General features: G+C 43.6%; 1 protein-coding gene across 1 annotated transcript; it reads right to left on the bottom strand.

The window, feature by feature from the left end:
• Positions 1–17,049: 17,049 nt before the first annotated feature.
• On the bottom strand, positions 17,050–19,730 carry LOC138750234 (uncharacterized). The gene is made up of 2 exons (XM_069912358.1): positions 17,795–19,730; positions 17,050–17,461 (listed from the first exon to the last, which is right to left on the bottom strand). The coding sequence occupies exons 1-2, from the start codon at positions 18,383–18,385 to the stop codon at positions 17,381–17,383; spliced, it is 672 nt and encodes a 223-aa protein (XP_069768459.1). The 5' UTR covers positions 18,386–19,730; the 3' UTR covers positions 17,050–17,380.
• Between the last annotated feature and the right edge of the window lie 1,572 nt (positions 19,731–21,302).

The following is a 21,302-nucleotide window of genomic DNA, read 5'->3' on the forward strand; positions in this document are numbered from 1 at the left end:
TTCAGCCCTTCGAGCCTGCTCCGCCATTCAACGAGATCATGGCTGATCTTAAAGTTCAGTACCCCGTCCCTGCATTCTCTCCGAAACCTTTAATACCCTTATACTGAAGAAATATATCTAATTCCCTCTTAAATATATTCAATGAACCTGCCTCTACTGCCCTCTGTGGCAATGAATTCCACAGATTCACCACCCTCTTGGTAAATAAATTCCTTCTCATCTCGGTCATAAATGGTTTGCCTATTATCCTCGAACCATGGCCCCGGGTTCTGGGCTCCCCCACCATTTGAAACATCCCTTCCGCATCCATTCTGTCCAGTCCTGCCAGAATTTTATATGTCTCTATGAGATCCCCTCTCAATCTTCTAAACTCCAGAGGGTACAATCCCAATTTGCGCAATCTTTCCTCATAAGTCATTCCTGCCATTCCAGGTATCAGCCTGGTGAATCGCCTCTGCACTCCCTCCATTGCAAGAACATCCTTCCTTAGATAAGGTGACCAAAACTGCACACAATACTCCAGGTGGGGTCTCACCAAGGCCCTGTACAGCTGCAGTAAGGTATCCTTGTTCCTATACTCAAACCCTCTTGATAGGAAGGCCAACATACCATTTGCCTTTTTAACCACCTGCTGTACCTGCATGCTCACCTTCAGTGACTGGTGCACAAGAACCCCTAGGTCTCTCTGCACTTCCCCATCTCCCAATCTATTGCCATTCAAATAGTAATCTGCCCTCCGGTTTGTATTACCAAAGTGGATAACCTCACATTTATCCACATTGTAGTGCATTTCCCATGTAACTGCCCAGTCCCCAATTAATCCAAATCACACTGGAGCTTCCTGACCCCCTCTTCAGTGCACACTAGCTTGGAGTCGTCTGCAAATTTGGAGATATTACATCCAATCCCCTCATCTAGATAATTAATGTAAATTGTGAACAGTTGGGGTCCCAATACAGATCCCTGTGGCACCCCACTGGTCACCACCTGCCACTCAGAAAATGAGCCATTTATCCCAACTCTCTGTCTTCTATCTGCCAGCCAGTTCTAACTCCACATCAATACCTTTCCCCTAATCCCATGAGGCTTGATATTGCATGCCAGACATTTATGTGGGACCTTATCGAAGGCCTTTTGGAAGTCCAGGTACACCACATCCACTGGCTCTCCCCCATCTATATTACCTGTCACCATCTCAAAGAATTCCAATAGATTTGTCAAGCGCGATTTACCTTTTGTAAATCCATGTTGATTCTGTCCGATCCCTTCTCTGCTAGTCATATGCTCCGCTATTACATCCTTAATAATGGATTCCATCATTTTGCCCACTACTGATGTAAGCCTCACCGGCCTATAATTCCCTGCTTTTTCTCTACCCCTCTTTTTAAATAGTGGGGTAACATTAGCTACCCTCCAATCCATGGGTACTGATCCTGAGTCTTCTGAGTTCTGTAAAATAATTCTTAAAGCATCTGCTATCTGAATGTCCACTTCCTTAAGAACCCTAGGATGTAGATTATCAGGCCCCATGGAATTTATCGGCCTTCAATCCCTTCAATTTCCCCAAGACCATGTCCTTAGAGATACTGATTTCTTTCAGCTCCTCCCTTCCTTCAGCTCTATGTTTCCCAACATCCTTGGGAGGTTATTTGTATCCTCTCTTGTGAAAACAGAACTAAAGTAAGAATTTAATTGGTCTGCCATTTCCTTATTCCCCATTATATATTCCCCTGATTCTGATTGCAAGGGACCTACTCTGGATTTCACCAATCTTTTCCTCTTGACATATCTATAAAAGCTTTTGCAGTTGGTTTTTATGTTTGCCGCAAGCTTACTCTTGTAATTTATTTTTGCCCTCTTGATTAATCCCTTTCTCCTCCTTTGCTGCATCTTGAACTGTTCCCAGTCTTCGGATTTGGTACTTTTTTGGCCAATTGATATGCTCTCTCTTTGGACCTAATGCTGTCTCTAATTTCCCTTGTTATACACGGTTGAGTCACCTTTTTTGGTTTATTTTTATGCCAAACTGGTATAAACGATTTCTGCAATTCTTCCATTAGATCTGTGAATGCTTTCCATTGTCTATCCACGGTCAACCCCCCCCCCCCACCAAAAACACCACCCAATCAATCTTACTCAACTCCCATCACATACCATCATAATTCCCTTTATTTAAATTCAGGACCTTAGTCTCGGTTTTAATTTCTTCACTCTCCATGTCGAGTGAGAATTCGATCATATTGTGATCGCTCCTACCCAAAGGACCTCGTACAACAAGATTGCTGATTAGCCCCTTTTCATTGCATAATACCCAGTCTAAAATGGCCTGCTCCCGAGCTGGTTCCTCGACATATTGGTCAAGATAACCGTCCCGTAAACATTCAAGGAACTCCTCCTCCTCAGTATTTTTACAAATTTGGCTAGTCCAATCAATATGTAAATTAAAGTCTCCGACAGCTGTTCCCTTATCTAATTTCTCTTTTTATGCCTTCCCTCACCTCTACATTACTATTTGGAGGCCTATATACCACCCTCACCAACGTTTTCCGCCCCTTGCTATTCCTCAGTTCTACCCATATAGATTCGGTATCTTCCGAGTTAATATCCTTTCTGTCAATCCTGTCGGTCCCTTCTCTCACCATCAATGCTACCCCACTCCCTTTTCTTTCTTGCCGATCCCTCCTAAATATTGTATACCCCGGGATGTTAAGTTCCCAGGCTTGCCCACCTTGCAGCCATGTTTCTGTAATCCCAATCAAATCGTATTTGTTTGTCTCAATTTCCACAGCCAATTCATCTACCTTGTTCCGAATGCTTCTTGAATTAAGAAATAAAGCCTTCAAATTTACTTTTTTTACCTTCCCTGCTCTTTCTGATATTTTTACTTTCACTGTCCAACCTAACTTTTCCTATTTTATCTTTCCTGTCCTTTGCCCTATCATACAGGTTCCCATCCCCCTGCCAAATTAGTTTAAACCACATCCGATGGCTGTACCAAACCTAGCTGCCAATATATTGACCCCTTTTGGGTTTAGGTGTAGCCCATCCTTCTTGTAAAGGACATGCCTTCCCCAAAAGAGATCCAAATGATCCAAGAAGCCAAAACCCTGTCTTTTACACCAGCCCCTCAGCCACACATTCATTTATCTTAACCTTCCATTTTTGTCCTCAGTTGCACTTGACACAGGTAGCAATCCAGAGATCACCACCCTGGCGGTCCTTTTTCTTAGGTTCCGTCCCAGCTTGCTGTAATCCTTTTTTAGTACCTCCTCCCTCTTTTTATCTATGTCATTGGTACCCAATGAGGCATGTACCAAGACATCAGGCTGCTAACCCTCTCCTTTCAGAATACTCTGGACCCGATTTGAGATGTCCCGTACCCTTGCACCAGGGAGGCAGCATGCCATGCGGGTATACCTATCTGGCTCACAGAATCTCTTGTCTGTACCTCTGACAATGGAGTCCCCAATGACCACTGCATTCCTCCTCACCTTTTATCACCTTGATCCTGAATGTTGAATGTGTATGTTCATGTAATTTCCCCGTCTCTGTCGGTTTCTCCCTCCTAATTAGAAGTGTAGAGGCTTGCCTAACATATCAACCCTGTTGTCCTGTTTCCATCCCCGAAATAAATGTGTGCTTTGTACCTCCGCTTTGGTCTGGTTCTTAATCTGTGGGACCCACACGAATCTGACAACAATGGAGGAGGGAAAGCAAAGTATGTCAAAATGTGTTATTGCCAATGAACAGAGGCAATAAAATATTAAATTTATGTTATACAGAATATAAGGTATTTTGAAGTCGCTACATGGAAGAAATTCTTCAAACAATTAAACACAAATACAGAGAGGCAAGTGGGACCTTCTTCTGTTTTCTCCTGCTTAGATCATTCTTAAGAGAAAGATAGGGACCAACATTGACTGCACCTAAAATTAGTGAAATGGAACAAAGAGTTGGATGGGAAATACACCCAAAGTTATCAATGAAATGTACGATGCTCTCCAGAGAGAAAATCCAAAACCAGGATAGCAGAGATCAGGAGAAAGATGGGAGTCGGGCTTGGATGTGACGATTTCAGAAAGAAGCTGTTCAGAGTGGTGTGAAGATTGAAATATACAAATTCAATAAGAAATAGGGTCAGGATTGTGTCAAGAGTGTTACAAATATGATTAATGCCAGATATAAAAATTAAAATCTCCACATCAATTCTGCTATACTACATATAAATTAAATGGACTTATCTCCAATTATTCCGAGAAATGTTTTCAATGTAATCAGGTGATTGAGACTTTTCTTTCCATTTGGTTTGGACCTGTGTAAAAGTGGAAGAATTTCAGTATATTATTAGGACAAATTATGAAGATTAAAATACAAAAGGATGTGAGAATATTTCTGCTTGGTCAGAGATATGAAGCAGATACAAAACTGAAGTTGAATAAATATCAAACACACTTTCTAAGTCCAGCCATAACAGCAGTGAGGAAATGTGCAGCATGAATGTGGAGAGCAGAGAGTTGTGTAACGAGAGATGGGACATTGAAATTAAAACTGTGTCACCATGTAACCATATAACCATTTACAGAGTGGAAACAGGCCATGTCGGCCTTTTGAGACCACTAGATCAATCCTCCCGATTTCCGCCAATATCCCTCCAACCCCCTCACCTCCATGTACACATCCAACCTTCTCGTAAATGACAGGAGGGACCACTAGCTCAATCCTCCCCATTTCCGCCAATATCCCTCCAACCCCCTCACCTCCATGCACACAACCAACCTTCTCGTAAATGACAGGAGGGACCCTGCCGCAACTAGCTCATTTGGAAGATCATTCCATTCTGCCTCCACTCTCTGAGTGAAGAAGCATCCTCTAAAATTTCTCCAGAAGTTTTTCCTCCTTACCATTAACTCATGGCCTCTTGTTCCAACCTTCCCTTCCCTCACGGGAAAGTGTCTGTCCCTGTCTCGTCTATCTATTCCTTTCATAATTTTAAATACCTGTATTGTCCTCTCTCATTCGTCTATGTCCCAATGAATAAAGTCCCAGTCTCCTTAATCTCTCCCTGTAATCTAGATGCTGTAAGCCAGGCAACATTCTTATAAATCTTCTCTGCACCTTCTCCACCTTATCTATATTCTTCCTATAATTTGGAGACCAGAACGGAACACAATGCTTTAAAAAGCTGCACTCTAGCCTATGCTATGATTTATGAAGGCCAGCATGTCATATGCCTTCTTAACTACCCTGTCTACCTGGGAACCCACCTTCAGTGAACTCTGTACCATAACCCCAAGATCCCTCTGTTCCTCTTCATTCCTCGATCCCCTCCCCTTAACTGCATATGTTCTATTTATATTATTTTTTCCAGAATGCAGCACCTCACACTTGTCAACATTAAATTCCATCTGCCATCTTTTCCAAACAAACCAAATCCTTTATTCCAAGAAAATCTACCTCACTATCCACCACTCCCCCTATTTTCATATCGTCTGCATATTTGCTTACCCAGTTAACCACACCGTCCTCTAAATCATTAATATTAATGATAAACAACAAGGGACCCAGCATCGATCCCTGAGGCACTCCACTTGTCACAGGCTTCCAACATGACATACAGTTGTCCACCATGACTCTCTGCTGTCTATCTCCCAGCCACTTCTGAACCCATCTCACTATCTATTAATCCCTAATGACTGAACCTTCCTAAATAACCTTACAAGCAGAACCTTATCAAAAGCCTGACTAAAATTCAATAGATCTCATCACCCACCCGACCTTCATCCACTTTTCTTGTCACCTCTTCAAAAAAATCAACAAGATTCGTCAAACATGACTTTCCCTTCACTAACCATGCTGGGTGCCCTTATCTATCTCTGCCTATCCAGATATTTGTACATACCATCTCGAAGTAAACCATCCATAATCTTCCTCACTCGGAAGTCAAAATACTGGCTGATAATTACTTGGCCTACACCTATTGCCTTTTTTGAACAACAGAACTACATTTGCAACCGTCCAATCCCACGGCACCACACCCTCCTCCAGTGATCTTTGATAAATCACTGTCAGTGTCCCCGCTATTTGTTCCCTGACCTCCCTTAAAGTCCTGCGAAAAATCAAATCAGGACCAGGAGACTTATTCACTTTAATTGACACAAGAAGCTCCAAACCTCTCACTTTACTAATCCTTATCTTTTCCATAACTAAGCCCTTTGCCTCTCTCATTTCATATAGCCCAATGTCCCTTTCCCTCGTGAATACAGATGAGAACAAATTGTTCAATATTTCTCCATCTCATACGATTCCTGACATAGTTCACTGGTCCCATCATCCAGTCGACCTATTCTATGTTTAACCTTCCTTTAACTGTTCACATATCTGAAAAAACCCTGAGGATTCACCTTTGCCTTATTAGCTATGGACACCTCATCCCTTCTTTTTGTCTTTCTAATTTCCCTCTTCAGGTTCTTAAGAGTATGTCAAAATGATCACTGGATCCAAAGTTCTCCGTTACGCTCACCTCCGTCACCTGCCCCATTGCATTCCTTTTCTTTCTTTTTCAATCTTTTTATTATTATTATAATTTATAAACACATACAGTTCAAAGAGATATAAAAAATACATGGTAAGTAATGAATTAATACAGAGATATTAAACAATAATATTACAGAATAAAAATATATCATTAAAAAAAAATTTAGATCAGTTTAGGGTGTGAACTATCTCTAAAAAAAGATATAATTAATAACAATATAGGAAAAAAGAGAAAAAAAACCCAAAAAAGAAGAAAAAACAAATCTGAATTAAAAAAACTTTAAAAAAAACTTTAAAAAAAACCTACAGATATAGCTAAACCATGCCAATCACTCCGATCTCATCTTACAGCCTAATTATCATACATAATCATAGAAAGAAAACAGAGCCAGATCAACTGACCACAAATGAAAATATTGAATAAATGGTCGCCAGGTTAACTCAAACTTAGAAGGGGATTCATAGACAGAGTTTCTAATTTTCTCTAAATTTAAACATAGTATAGTTTGGGTAAACCATTGGAAAACAGTGGGAGGATTAACCTCTTTCCAATTCAATAGTATAGATCTTCTAGCCATTAGTGTAAGAAAAGCAATCATACGATCCGCAGGAAGAGATAAATAAGTCAAATCTATCATAGGTAATCCAAAAATTGCAGTAATGGGATGTGGTTGTAAATCAATATTCAAAACAGTAGATATAATGGAAAAAATTTCCTTCCAATAATTCTGTAAAGAGGGACAGGACCAAAACATATGTGTAAGGGAAGCTATTTCCAATTGACATTTATCACATATAGGATCGATATGAGAATAAAAGCGATGGAGTTTATCTTTAGACATATGAGCTCTATGAACAACTTTAAACTGTATTAGTGAATGTTTTGCACATAGAGAAGAAGAGTTTACCAGTCGCAGAATTTTATTCCAATTTTCATTGGAAATATGAAGATTGAGTTCTCTTTCCCAATCATTTTTAAACTTTTCAAAAGTCCCAGAATTTATTTTTGTAATTATATTATATAATTTAGATATCACACCTTTTGGAGGGAATTTTGAATATAGTATATCCTCTAAAACAGTCGTAGTCTCCCGATTGGGAAAAGAGGGTAAAGTCGAAACTAAGAAACTCCTAATCTGCAAATATCGAAAGAAATGAGATCGAGGTAAATCATATTTCATGGATAATTGTTCAAATGACATGAAAGAGTTATCCAAGAATAAATCCGAAAAGCATGTTATACCTTTAACTTTCCAGAGTAAATAAGCTTGATCAATTAGAGAGGGATGAAAAAGGAAATTTAGTACAATAGGAGTTTCCAAGATAAAATGACTTAGGCCAAAAAATCTCCGGAATTGAAACCATATACGTAGTGTATGTTTTGCCATTGGATTATCAATTTGTTTATATAATTTAGTAAGAGTAAAAGGGAGAGCAGCTCCCAAAATAGAGCTAATTGAAAAATTTTGTATCGGTTTAATTTCTAAATTTACCCAATGGGGATTTAGAGATAATTCTGAATAATTCAACCAATACCTTAAGTAACTAATATTAATTGCCCAGTAATAAATTCTAAAGTTGGGTAATGCCAACCCTCCCTCTAGTTTAGATTTCTGTAAATATTTTTTCCCCAATCTAGGATTCTTGTTTTGCCAGATATATGAGGACAATTTAGAATCGACCTTATCAAAAAAAGATTTAGGAACAAAAATAGGTATAGCTTGGAATATATATAAAAATTTAGGTAAAATCATCATCTTAATAGCATTAATTCGGCCTATCATGGATAGGGATAATGGTGACCAATTGGTAAGTAAACTGCCGATCAGGTCCAATAGAGGGAAAAAATTAGTCCTAAACAAATCTTTATGTTTTTTAATAATCTTAATCCCTAAATATATAAAATGGTCTCTAGCTATTTTAAAAGGCAAACTATCATAAATAGGAACCCATCCATTAAAAGGGAATAATTCGCTTTTATTTAAGTTCAGTTTATATCCCGAAAAATTACTAAATTTGGCTAATAAAGATAAAACTGCAGGAATAGAATTTTCAGGATTGGAAATATATAACAATAAATCATCTTCATATAGTGATACTTTATGAATATCCCTGCAACGAATAATAACAGTCATATTGGGTGCTTCTCTGATAGCAATTGCCAAAGGTTCTAAAGCTAAGTTAAATAATAAAGGGCTAAGGGGGCACCCTTGCCTGGTGCCCCGAAATAATCGAAAATATGGTGATCTTTGGGTATTAGTAAAAACCGAGGCAACTGGGGAATTATAAAGAAGTTTAATCCAAGATATAAATATCGGACTAAAATTAAATTTTTCAAGAACTGTAAATAAATAAGGCCATTCTACTCTATCGAAAGCCTTCTCAGCATCTAGTGAAATAACACATTCTGAAGACTTATGTGTAGGAGTGTAAATAATATTCATCAATCTTCTAATATTAAAGGAAGAATAATGATTTTTAATGAATCCAGTCTGGTCTTCAGAGATAATATATGGTAATATCTTCTCTAGCCTTGTCGCTAAAATTTTAGAGAAGATCTTAGAATCAACATTCAACAAAGAAATAGGTCTATAAGAAGAACATTCGGTCGGGTCTTTATTTTTTTTCAAGATTAGAGAAATCGTAGCTCTGTAAAATGATTGTGGTAGTTTACCCAATGTGATAGATTCATCAAACATCTTAATCAGCCAGGGAGAGAGAGTAGAAGAAAAAGCTTTATAAAATTCGACAGAATATCCATCAGGACCTGGTGCTTTCCCCGAATTCAGTGAGAAAATAGTATTATTGATCTCTGAATCTGTAATGGGTTTACTTAATTCTAAGTTATCTTGAGGTAATACTTTTGGGAGTTTCAAATGTTCTAAAAAAATTAAACATATTACTAAGGTCTTGAGGGGATTCTGTACTATATAAGGATGTATAAAAATTTTGGAAAGATTGATTTATCTCTTCCTGGTTAACAGTCAGTTCTCCATTCTGTTTGCGAATCTCCACAATTTGGCGTCTAACTGAAATATTCTTCAGATGATTAGCCAACAGTTTACCCGATTTCTCACTATGCACATAAAAATCAGATTTAGATCTTATCTTAATATTAGGAGCTGCCGTCTGAAGACATGGGGGTAGGTTTAGTATTATCTCTTCTTTTTTCTCTGATCACTCTCTGGTCAGATGGGGGGCTTTGTGGGTGGGGGGTGGGTTTTGTTTTTCTTTCAGGGGTTTTAATGTTTCATTTTCTTTCGTTTTTTCTTGATTTTTCTTTTAGAACTACAGATATGGCTGACACGTCGTCATTTCCGGTCCTTCCTTATATCTTAATTCTTCTTCCGGGCGCATGGGTCCCTGCTTTGGTTAACCCTTTATATACTGGAGGGTTGACCTAAGTAATGGATCAAAACATTAAATTTGTCTCTTGGAATGCTAATGATCTAAACAACATGTTTAAAAGGAGGAAGGTCTTTAAAGTATTCCAGAGACTGAAAGCACAGATTATTTTTTTACAGGAGACTCATGTGAGGAAGGAGGATAATCTGCGTTTTTTTAAATGTTGGAAAGGCCCACAATTTCATGCCAACTCATGCTCTAAGACTCGAGGTGTATCTATTTTTATTGATCCCTCTATTACATTTGTTCAACATGACATCACTGTAGACCCTAACGGCAGATTCTTATTGGTTACTGGGTTATTATTCAATATTAAGGTTGTCATGATTAATGTTTATGCCCCGAATGTAGATCACCCTGAGTTTTTTAGATCTTTGTTTACTATTTTACCCAATCTAAATGAATATCATTTAATAATGGGTGGGGATTCTAACTGTTGTCTGAATCCCCTGCTAGATAGGTCGAAACCTTCACAGCTCCTACCGAATAAATCGGCTACATATATTAACTCTTTCCTTACTAACTCTGGAGCTGTTGATATTTGGAGATTTCTTCACCCGACAGATAAAGAGTTTTCCTTTTTTTCTCATGTATACCATTCATACTCGAGAATTGATCACTTTTTTATTGATTCACGTTTTATTCCACTTGTAACTGCTTGTAAGTATGACATTATAGCCATTTCGGATCACTCTCCATTACAACTCTCTCTTAAATTCAAAGACTCTGTTTTGTACTATTAAGCACTGGCGTTTTGATGTTACATTATTGCAAGATTTAGACTTTGTTAAATTTATGAAAGAACAAATTAACTTTTTCTTTTCAACAAATTACACTACGGAAATTTCTTATGGAATATTGTGGGATACATTCAAGGCTTATATTCGTGGTCAAATTATTTCTTACTCAGTAGCTTTGAAGAAATGCATCAAAAACAAGATTCATCTATTGGTTGAGAAGATTAAAGACATTGATAAGAAATATGTGACTGATCCTACTGAAGAACTTTACAAACAAAGAATTGAACTGCAGATGGAATATAATTTGTTACTTACATTTTCGATTGAAAACCAGTTAATTAGATCTAAATCTGCATTCCCAAACAACAGATCGAACACTGCTCCCACTCTAGTTGGCGTCTCAACATATTGCTGCAAAAAGCAATCCTGAACACAATGCATAAATACTAAGCCATCCTGCCCTTTTACTGACTGTGTTTCCCAATCGATGTTTGGAAAATTGAAATCCCCAACCAACACCACCCTATTTTACCTGCATACCTCACCTATTTGCACATTTGCTCTCCTAGTTCCCTTTCCCCATTTGGAGACCTATAATATACCCCATAATAGTAACTTCACCCATCTTATTTTTCACCTCTACCCACACTGCCTCTCTTGACGAGCCCTCCAGTCTATCTTGCCTCAGCACTGCTGTAATATCCTCCCTGACATGTAATGCCACACCTCCCCCTCTTAATCCACCAACTCTGTCACATCTGAAGCAGCAAAATCGTGGAACATTCAACTGCCAGTCACAACCTTCTTTCAACCATGTCTCGCTAATGGCCACACATCATAATGCCACATGTCAATCCACACCTTTAGCTCATCCAGCTTCCTTACTACGCTCCTGGCATTAAAATAAATACAACTCAGGGATCTCCAACATCTTACCTTCTGCATATCCTCCTCTCAACCATTCTCACAATTTTCACTGCAACATCTGTTTACTACTTCCTGCTTTTCCTCCCTCAAATTATTTAAACTTGTCTCTTTCCTTATCCTACTAACCCTCACCCTACCGTCCTGCCTAACTTGAAATCCTGTCCCCAACCATAGTAGTTTAAACCCCTCCTGACAGCCCTAGCAAATGCCCCCGCCAGGAGACTGGTCCCTCTGGGATTAAGATGTCACCCATCATTATGGTATAGGTCCCAGTTGTCCAAGAATTGAAACCCAGACTCTGACTCCACCCCTTGAGCCACATGTTTAACCTCCAGCTAATCCTAGGTGCTCGCTGGAAGTGCTAGCTGCCTGATGTTACTCTCGGAATAAATGAAACAGGAAGGACCACAGTGCTAGCCTGAAAGAAAGAAGTTATCATCTGGAGAACCATGATGGGTCAAGTTTTATCAGCGACACATTGAGCTGACTAATGGTGGAAATCCTGGAACAATGGCAGTTGTGAAAATCCTGGAACAACAAACCTCTCTCTGCAAACCCTACAGAACTTTCCTGAGTGGCAAAGCCTGGTGAACTTTATACATGTTCAATTCCATGCACAGTATCAGAATTGCCTACAACCAATGAACTTGGAAGAATGAGAAGTGAGATTGAACTGTAAACCAAATAACTTTTCTTAAATTTACACACACATCATACACGTGCACTTAGACTTAAAAGGGGATTAAGGTTAGTTAAGTTAATAGAGATAAGTTAAAGTTTGATTCTGTTTTCATGTTTAAAGATAATTAAAAACAACTTATCTTTATATAACTACTCGTCCTGGTGAATGTCTATTGCTGCTGGGTTTTGGGGTCCTTTGGGCTCATAACACCATAGTCTGGCGATGTACATGGACCTCCTTCCCACTCCATCCATTTTGGATCCCCACATGAAGAGGGAAACTGCTCTGGTAATAGCCAGGGCAGAGTTGTGTGGGATGGGCCACGCCTGCATCACACGCAGCAGTACCGAGAGCACCTTGCACCTGATGACCAGGTTCTTCCCCATTACTGAGAGGGAATGTCATTCCCACAGACCCAATTTCTGGTGGACTTTTACAATCGGCTCTGACCATTTTTTTGTTGCATGCCTCGGCCTCTCCAAGCCAGATCCCCGACACCTTCAGGTAGTCAGATCTGACTGTGAAGAGGACAGCGGACTGATTTACAAAGGTGCATTCCTCGCTTTTGATCCAGTTTACCCTGGAACATAGATTTGTATACTTCCTGGTCCAGCCACTTACAGACTTGTGTACAACTCAGCCGTTCTCCCAGAACTGGGGGGGTCTCTGTGCTGCTCCCTGTCTCCTGGAGCTGGGGGTCTCTGCACTGTCCCTATCTTGCAGATCTGGGGTCTCTACACAGCTCCCTGTCTCCTGATATTGTTGTTTTGTTCTCCACCAGTCCCACAACACAACCCTGACCCCTGGACGGAATGTAGAGGTTCAGAGGGATCAGTGAAAATATGGGTAGTTTTGCCAGGGTGGGGTCCATCCAGGAGCCTGATAACAGCAGGGAACCCGTGGAAGTGGATGGAGGGCATTCGATGGTGCACCAGCAGGACACTGCTGAGGGCGCGGATTCCCTGGGGCTCTCGAAGGTAGAAGGCGCAGGTTATTCCAATAGTTTAGGTGAGGCAGGATCCAAATTAGAGCTGGCGCAGGTCATCAAGGGTTGAAATAACAGGTGCCTGGAACTGTCATGAGGATACTAAGGGCTGGTAGAGGTAAGTAAGGAGGGGGTAGTTGTGTTCCGACGAGGGATTGCTGAGTGAGAGGCCACATGGATGGGACTTTGAGACAAGGGGCCTCTGATTGTACAGGGATGGGGCCTGTAAATAGACCCGCAGACATCCAGTACACAGCATCTTTGACCCACTACCATCAGGAAGGAGATATGGAGGAACAAAATCAGGCTGCCAGACAGGGAAATAACTTCTTCCCACAGGCCGTGAGATTGACAATGTAATGTGAGTTGAATGGGTCCGTGGAATGAAAAGGTTGACAGGGATATGGACTGTTTGCAAGCAGCTTGGCCATCAGAAAAGACGGGCTGAAAGGACTGTTTCGGACTTGTCTATCTGGACCAGTCTTTTGAGTTGAATCCTTAAATAATTCATGACAGGCTGGACTATCATTTTAGATGGAGATTTTAGATTGACACATGCAGCCCAAGAACAGGCCCTTTCAGCCTATGAGCCACAACCACTCAATTACACCAATGACCTACAACCCCCTGTACGTTTTAAATGGTGGAAGGACCAGGACCAGCAGACACAGGAATAACGTACAATTCCCCACAGACAGTGTCAAATTCAAACCCGGCTCAATGGCCCCTTAACAGCGTTGTTCAAACCGCGACGCTAACCTTGCTACTCTCAATGATTCCCAGGGTTCTTCCTCCTACTTTCCATGGGCTGCGATTGCTTCCAATTCCAGTGCCCTTGTTTCCCTGAGACTCTAACCCCTGCCCAGTGACTCTGTCCCTAATGCCTCTCCCTGGACAGATGATCACCAGTCTCTCCTGGCTCTCACCCAATCTTTCTTACCCAATTCCACCACCTACAACCCCCTCGTCATGGCCCACCCACTCGCCCACAGGGTCAAGGGTAACAAGGTGGGGGGAAGGTCCAGCCTGTAGTCACAAAGCTTGTCGAAGAACAGGTGAGAGCAGGAGTCCTGGGGAAAGAGGTGAAGGGCAGTGTGTACTGTAGTATCCACCTTCACAGGGTCACAGCCTCCAGGGTGGGGGGAGAGAGAGAACTGGCTCAGATGGGACAGATGTCCCGGTGCCAAGGGTCAGCGAATTCCCCAGCTCAGTGAAGGTCTGGGACACTGCCACCGGCAAGGAGACTGGACCACTGTCCTCCCCACATCTCCACCATCTGGGGGTCCCAGGAGCAGCTCAGGTTCCAAGGCCTGTCAGTGGGGGAAGGGGGGAGGTTCGGGAACTGGGGTGGGGCAGTTCTGAATGGTGATCGAGATGATCGGTCCAGTGGGAGGACAGACATGACAGACATGAGGGCTGGGGCTTCAGGACAGATCCCGTGGGGAGGAAGGAGCTTTGGGGACCTGACGGTGGGGGACAATGGCTTTAGAAATGGACCTGGTGGGGGTCAGGGGCTTTGGGGAGAGACCAGTGGGTTTGTGGGAGGACCTGTCAGGCAAAAGAATTAGTGACAGACCACGTTGGGAATGGCATTGGGGATGGACTCAGCAGGAGATGGGATTTTGATGGACCCGGCGGGGATGCGTTTGGGAATGGATCTGGTGGGGGATGGTATTGGGATGTATCAGGTGGGGGATGGTATTGGGGTTGGACCTGGTGGGGGACAAGATTGGGGATGGACCCAGCGGGGGGTGGGATTGGGGATGGACTCGGAGGGAGACAGGATTTTGGATAGACCCGGCGTGCACAGAATTGGGGATGGACCCGGTGGGGGACGGTATTGGGGACAGATCCAGCGGGGGACGGTTTTGGGGTTGGACCCAGCAGGGGACGGGATTGTGGATGGACCTGGCAGGGGATGATATTGAGGATGGACCTGGCGGGGTCAGTTTTGGAGATAGACATGCTGGGGGATGGACCCGGTAGGGGACTGCCCATTGATTCCGTCTTCAATGCCTCACACCAGCCGGATGATCACCGCTCTCTTTCCCAGGTCTAACCCAAACTTTCTTACTCCAATTCCACCACCTACAAACCCTTGTCATGTCCCACCCACTCACCCACAGGGCCAAGGGTAACTAGGAGGGGGAAGCTCCTGGCTGTGGGCACACAGCTCGTTGAAGGACAAGTGGGAGCAGGAGTCCTGGGGAAGAGGTAAAGGGCAGTGTGTACTGTAGCAGCTAGCTGAACTGGGCCACATTCTCTAGGGTGGTGGGGTGAGAGAGAGAGAGAGAGGACTGGCTCAGATGGGATAGATATCTGTGTGCCAAGGGTCAGGGGATTCCCCAGCTTTGTGAAGGTATGGGGCATTGCCAACGGGAAGGAGATGGACCACTGCCCTCCCCACATCTCCACTGTCTAGGGGTCCCAGGATCAGCTCAGATACCAAGGCCTGTGGGTGGGGGAAGGGGAAGGTTAAAGAACTTTGGTGGGGTAGTTGTGATGGGTAATCGATTGGAGAGGGTCCCAGTGAGGGAACTGGTCTGGTGGGAGGACAGACCTGATGTTGGGCCTTTGGATACAGGTGAATTGGCATGGGGGACGGGGACAGGGACTTTTGGCTGGGCATGTTGTGGGACAGGGGCTTGTTGAAAGCCCTGGTGGAAGACAGGAGCTCTGGAGACGGTCCAAGCAATGGGTGGAGCATTGGGGATGGGCCCAGTGGGGAATTTTGCGGATGATCTCAGCAGGGGGAGGGGTTTGGGACAGGCCTGGTGGGAGATGAGGGCTTTGGAGAAGGGCCGGGTGAGTGACAGGGGACAGTATTGGGGAAGGACCCAGAGGACAAAACCACCCCGGAGCTTTGGTTTACCTCTGGTCACTCACCTTGGCCCACGGACGTGCTTTGATCTGCGGGAACCTGAATTCGGTGCAGTTTGGGTTCATCTCCCGGATCTGCTCCCTGGTTGAGGTCCCCAACATCTGTTGGGACAGAAACCACCTTCCCTACTGGCTCGAGGTGGGGGGAGCAAGAGGGAGACAAGGGGAGGGAATGCAGTGTATGCCTACCAGGTCAGGGACATGGGACAAGCCCTAGAACTGGGATAGTGGTGAAGGCTGAAACCTTAGGGGCATTTAAGAGGCTCCGAGTCACGTGGATGAAAGAAAAATGGAGGGTTATGAGGGAGGAAGGGGTTAGTTATTTTTATTTTGGTAGGAATACATCGGTCGGCACAACATCGAGGGTCGAAGTGCTTGTAGTGTGCTCTCGTGTTCTATGTTAAACGTGTCCTGTCAGTCTTTCAGCAAGCGGATATGTCGGGGAGGGACCGCTGCCGACTGGCACATTCCAGGCTGCAGGAGTCATGCTGAGGGTTGCACGGAGGCTTGGCGTAGCCAACACGAAGGCACTATGGGGATGGATCATAATCCTTCCATAACTGTGCACTGAGAGGCTGAGACCAAGGGGAACTCCTCCAACAGCAGAGGGGGGCAGTAACCACAGGGTATCAATGTGGTGGCAATGAAGGTAAACAGAGACGTATGCAGCAATGTGCAGTGAAGGGAATATCTGGATACAACAGGAGGAGGAGAAAAGACTTGGAATGGTCTTCCTCTTTGAAAATATTTGTAAATAAAGTCAAGTTTGCGGGGTTGGGGGGAGGGGAAGAGAAAAGCCCTACTCAGTCAACTTTGCTTCATGAGATATATTCACCGATCCAGAAAATCTATTCTGCACCCACTCCAAAGTACAAGGTCAAATTTATTACCCTTGGATAGCACAAGTATGACCTTATAAAACAGAGTTCTTGGGGTAAACACACGCAAACACACAACCAAGCCCTCACACCAACAGACAAATGATACATGTGCAGCACGTCCAAAAAAATTACTCGATATTGATGAATAAATAGCAGAGTGGAGGAGTATTTGTACGAGCAGCTCATCAATCATTCCACGTTCTCCCTGCCTGGAGGGAGAAGCTGTTCCTGGGCCTCGAGGTACCGGCTCTGAAATTCCTGGATCTCTTTCCCGACGGGAATAGCTGGATGATGCTGTTGGCCAGGTGAAGGGGCCCTCGATGATTTTGTCAATGATCATAGTGGATCACATTGATATTTGGGGTGGTGGGGGGCAGGAGGGTGTCCCCAGTGTTGCTCTAGGCCACTTTAGGTCCTGTGGATTGACCTGATATTTTGAAAAAAAATATTTATAAATAACATCCTCAAAGAATTCACACAATTAATAATAACACAAATCAAATATAAATACACGTGTCATAGTTAAAAGAAAGAACAAAGAAATCCCCCCCCTCCCATAAACCATCCCATCTCCCGTCCATCCCCTTGCTAAAAGAAAAAGAAGAAAAATGAGGACAAGGGACCCCAACAGGAGAACCGGTTACTTTAACATTCCTTTTCAAAAACTGAGGCCTTAAGGAGAAAGGGAATGTTAGAACCACCCTTTGTAAATATGGGGTCCATTTTCTTCCACAATATATGGTTGTAGCGGCTTGCTCACCAGGATGAAAGCCAGTACACAAGATGGCTGACGAACGTGGTGACTGCACAGATCCTGCGGGAACCAATCATCTTCGTCCCAGGTGACATCCCGCATGGTGGGAAGCAATGAGCAATGGTCAGAACACCCACCAATCCGAGGCTGGCTCTGCCGTCTCGAAAGACCTGTCATCAGTAGCGGGAGAGTATATAAGCAGAGCTGCCAGTTTAACAAACCAGTCTTCGACTTCGACTTCATTGGTGTGTATCGTTCATTCCACACGTCACGGTGAGTGTGCAGGATATTGGTGCGAAGGAAGAGACTTTCACCATTGACTAACTCAAACCAGCACATCTGGACATTAGCAAACCGGACTCCACTCAGCCCCCACGACCCAGATATAGGTGACCGAAAGCAGCGAATAGCGCTCCAATCACTGCTTCTAGGGAGGTGGGGGATCATGCTAACTGGGATGCCATCCTGTACACAAGATGGCCGGTGAATGTGGCAACTGCACAGAGTCCACGGGGACCAACAACTTTCATCCCAGGGGACAATGCGCACGGCAGGAATTAAGAAGGAAGGGAACACCGACCAATTGGAGGCCGGCATGGATGTGACATCACTCCTGTCGACAGCAGCGGGGAGAGAATAGAAGCAGAGCAACCAGTGTAATAAAGGAGTCTTTGACTTTGATTTCTTGGGTGTGTGTCATCCTTTCCACCCATCACAGTAGCGCGCACGCTCCAATTTCACATCGAATGGTCTTGCTCATCTTACATCAGGAGTCATGTGTACAGTTTCCTTACCTGAAGCGTGATAAGTGCACAAAGATCGTCAGACTTGTTTCTGGGGTGTTTTAAGTGGGTGATAGGAGGAAAGTTTGAATATGGATCTCTTGGTCGTTGGTAAAAAAGGAGATGACCTGACAACATTATGAGAGGACACAGCAGCACGGATCGAGAGAGGATAATGCAAAGGAGCCGAACACCAAGTGTCACAATTTCCCAATAACCGATCGGCTGCTTGGACTTTAAGAAATGTCTCCAATGAAAATGTAATATCCTTGGAATTCTCTACCCTGTTGAAGGTTCATTTGAAATTGGGATCCATGGACATGTGATGAGTTTATTGCCATGCACATTCATAGAGGGATCATATGCATTGAAAAAAGTAGCTGACATTGAATTGGAAGCGGTAATAAATATGAAGGAAAGATTGAGAATAAATAGTCTCCCTTGCAGTTGGGGTACAATGTATTGCTTGAGATCAGAGGAATCCTGGAGCCAGGACAAAGTGATCCTGTGTTTCCCAAGGATTTGATTGTTGTTGGAGTAGTAAAAAGTGGAAGGGCCGAAGGGTCTTCTGCTCCTTCGACTGCTTGATTTCTGTCTTCTGATGCTGATTGGGTGCGCCTGTGTATTCGCTCGCTCGCTGATTGGTTGCTTCAGTTGCGCGAGCCAATGGGTTGATTCGGTGAGGCCGCTATTGGATTGGACGCTGAAGTCGGGTTGGATTGATGGGCGGGTTCGCGCCCTGATTGGCTCTTGCTGTAAGGAGGCGGGACATTTGCGGCGGCGTCGTCTGCTCGGCTCTGTCGCGTAGCCGCTGGTCCAACGGGACGAAGTTGGCGGCGGCGCCGGAACCTTCCTCAGCCGCGCGGTTCAGGGAAAGCGGGCGAACCGCAGCCCGCCGGGCCCAACCCGGGATCGACCGGCACCGGCGCGGTGTTTGGGTGGAGCCGAGGCGTCGGTGCGAGGCCTAATGGCGTCGACAGGGCGAGGCCGGAGGACGCTGAGTAACTGGCAGCGGGAAGGGGACGGGGGAGGGGCAAAGAGGAGACTTGCAAATCTGTTTTCCGCATGCGCGGTGGGTTCGCGACGGATTTCGGTTCGCGCATGTGCGGCTGATACGCATGTCCAAACTGAGGGCCACGAACCGAATCCTTTTTGCAAGCGCAAACTGACGACTCGCGCATGCGCACAGAAATTAAGATGGCTGCCCCCAGCCGATGGAGCCCAAGACGCTGAGTCACAAAATCAATCCGCACATTTTGGGTTTTACGTGTCCTGTGTCTGTTCTCGTTTGTCAAATCATTTGATTTTAATAATAGGCACTAAGACTTCAGGGCTCCTCGCACGGGGGAAAAACTCCGACTTGCGTCCATTGTGGGATCTGACTCCATTACGTTCGCAAGTCGGGAAGGACCTGTCTTGGTCATTGGGTCGCTTAGGAAGGGAGGGAAAACCAATCCATTTTTCTTTGCTTCCCAATGCTCATAGAATGTGTCTGATTCCATCCGTTGTTCCTGTTGTTGTATCACATTCCTCATAAAGTTAGATGTTATTTTTTAAAGTTGACGTACCATGTGTTTAAAATGCAATGTTTCTCAGTTACTTGTCCGAATGCCTTGAAAAATATAGGGACTTTGGTGTTAACAATACAGAGTAAAGATTTCACCAATCCTTTTGAATTTATGATCTCTGGGATTTCTGGTTATATTTTCTATTTAGGTTGGTGTATCTTGCAGACCTGTTTGGTTGCAGCAAGTAAGAAGGTATCGTCTTGTAGCGTACGCTGCTGCAGTGCTACCAAATAAAGAGATGTCCACCCAAGGTGAGTGTAAAATAAAGACGGGCTTTACTGTTTTAAATTCCCCATGTGTGCTCGCTGGCCCACCCACTTCTGGTGACATATGTCCCGACTTCAAGCAGTGACGTCATTGCGTAGTGGCATCACTCTCTGGCAGGCTGGCCGCTACGCAGAAGTGTAGGTCTCCTCAGCTCATATGTGCTGCTTGGTGCGGGCTCCTTCTCAGCAGTGAAGGGGAGTCCATCCCATCTTGGACTGTCCAAGTGTTCCTGTGATTTGGCCTTTTTTGCTTGCCTGGTTGCTTGACGCGCTACAATCTCAGCGTTTATAAGGGGGAAATTCTTTCAATGTTTCATTCAACTTTATTACAGAATTCTTCCTTGATTATCTGTGTAACATTGAATGTTGTGGGTTTTCATGAACAGGGATCATGATTTTACTCATAATTAGGTGAGCCAATGTATGGGACATTTTTTGCTCATGCCCCATGGGAAAATAAAAATGAAGTGACAAAATTAGGAAGGTTTGTTGACTCTTGTTTTTAAGCAGGATGTCAGGGTGATTTTCATCATGCTTGCTGAAATTAAAATGTGATTTGTCAGTTCTAAATGGCAGCTGCCACATTGGCTTTGAAAGGAGAGATGGGAACTGGGTCAGGTCCTTTGTGGTCCCAGTAATGCAATGGAGAAAGATGTCATGGGGCTGAATGTTGTTTAGGGAGGGAGAGGGTATTCATTTTTAGGAAACATATGTGGCCAGCCACCCATCAATATTTTCCTCGAATGGAAACTCCTGCTGGTCGAAGCCATTTCCTACTTTGAACAGGTCCAATGTCATTATCCAAGCACATATTGTTATGAGCCCAAAGGATCCCAAAACCCAGAAGCAATAGACATGCATCAAGACAAGTGGTTTTTAAAACAAGTTATTTTTAATC

Source organism: Narcine bancroftii, unplaced genomic scaffold, assembly GCF_036971445.1.
Source record: "Narcine bancroftii isolate sNarBan1 unplaced genomic scaffold, sNarBan1.hap1 Scaffold_109, whole genome shotgun sequence".
Classification (NCBI taxonomy): Eukaryota; Metazoa; Chordata; class Chondrichthyes; order Torpediniformes; family Narcinidae; genus Narcine; species Narcine bancroftii.

Coding starts and splice junctions, on each gene's coding strand:
- LOC138750234 (XM_069912358.1), bottom strand. CDS start 18,385: ATGCCGGCCTCCAATTGGTCGGTGTTCCCTTCCTTCTTAATTCCTGCC. Junction 17,462..17,794: donor GTGTACTGGCTTTCATCCTG/GTGAGCAAGCCG, acceptor TCAAAATATCAG/GTCAATCCACAGGACCTAAA.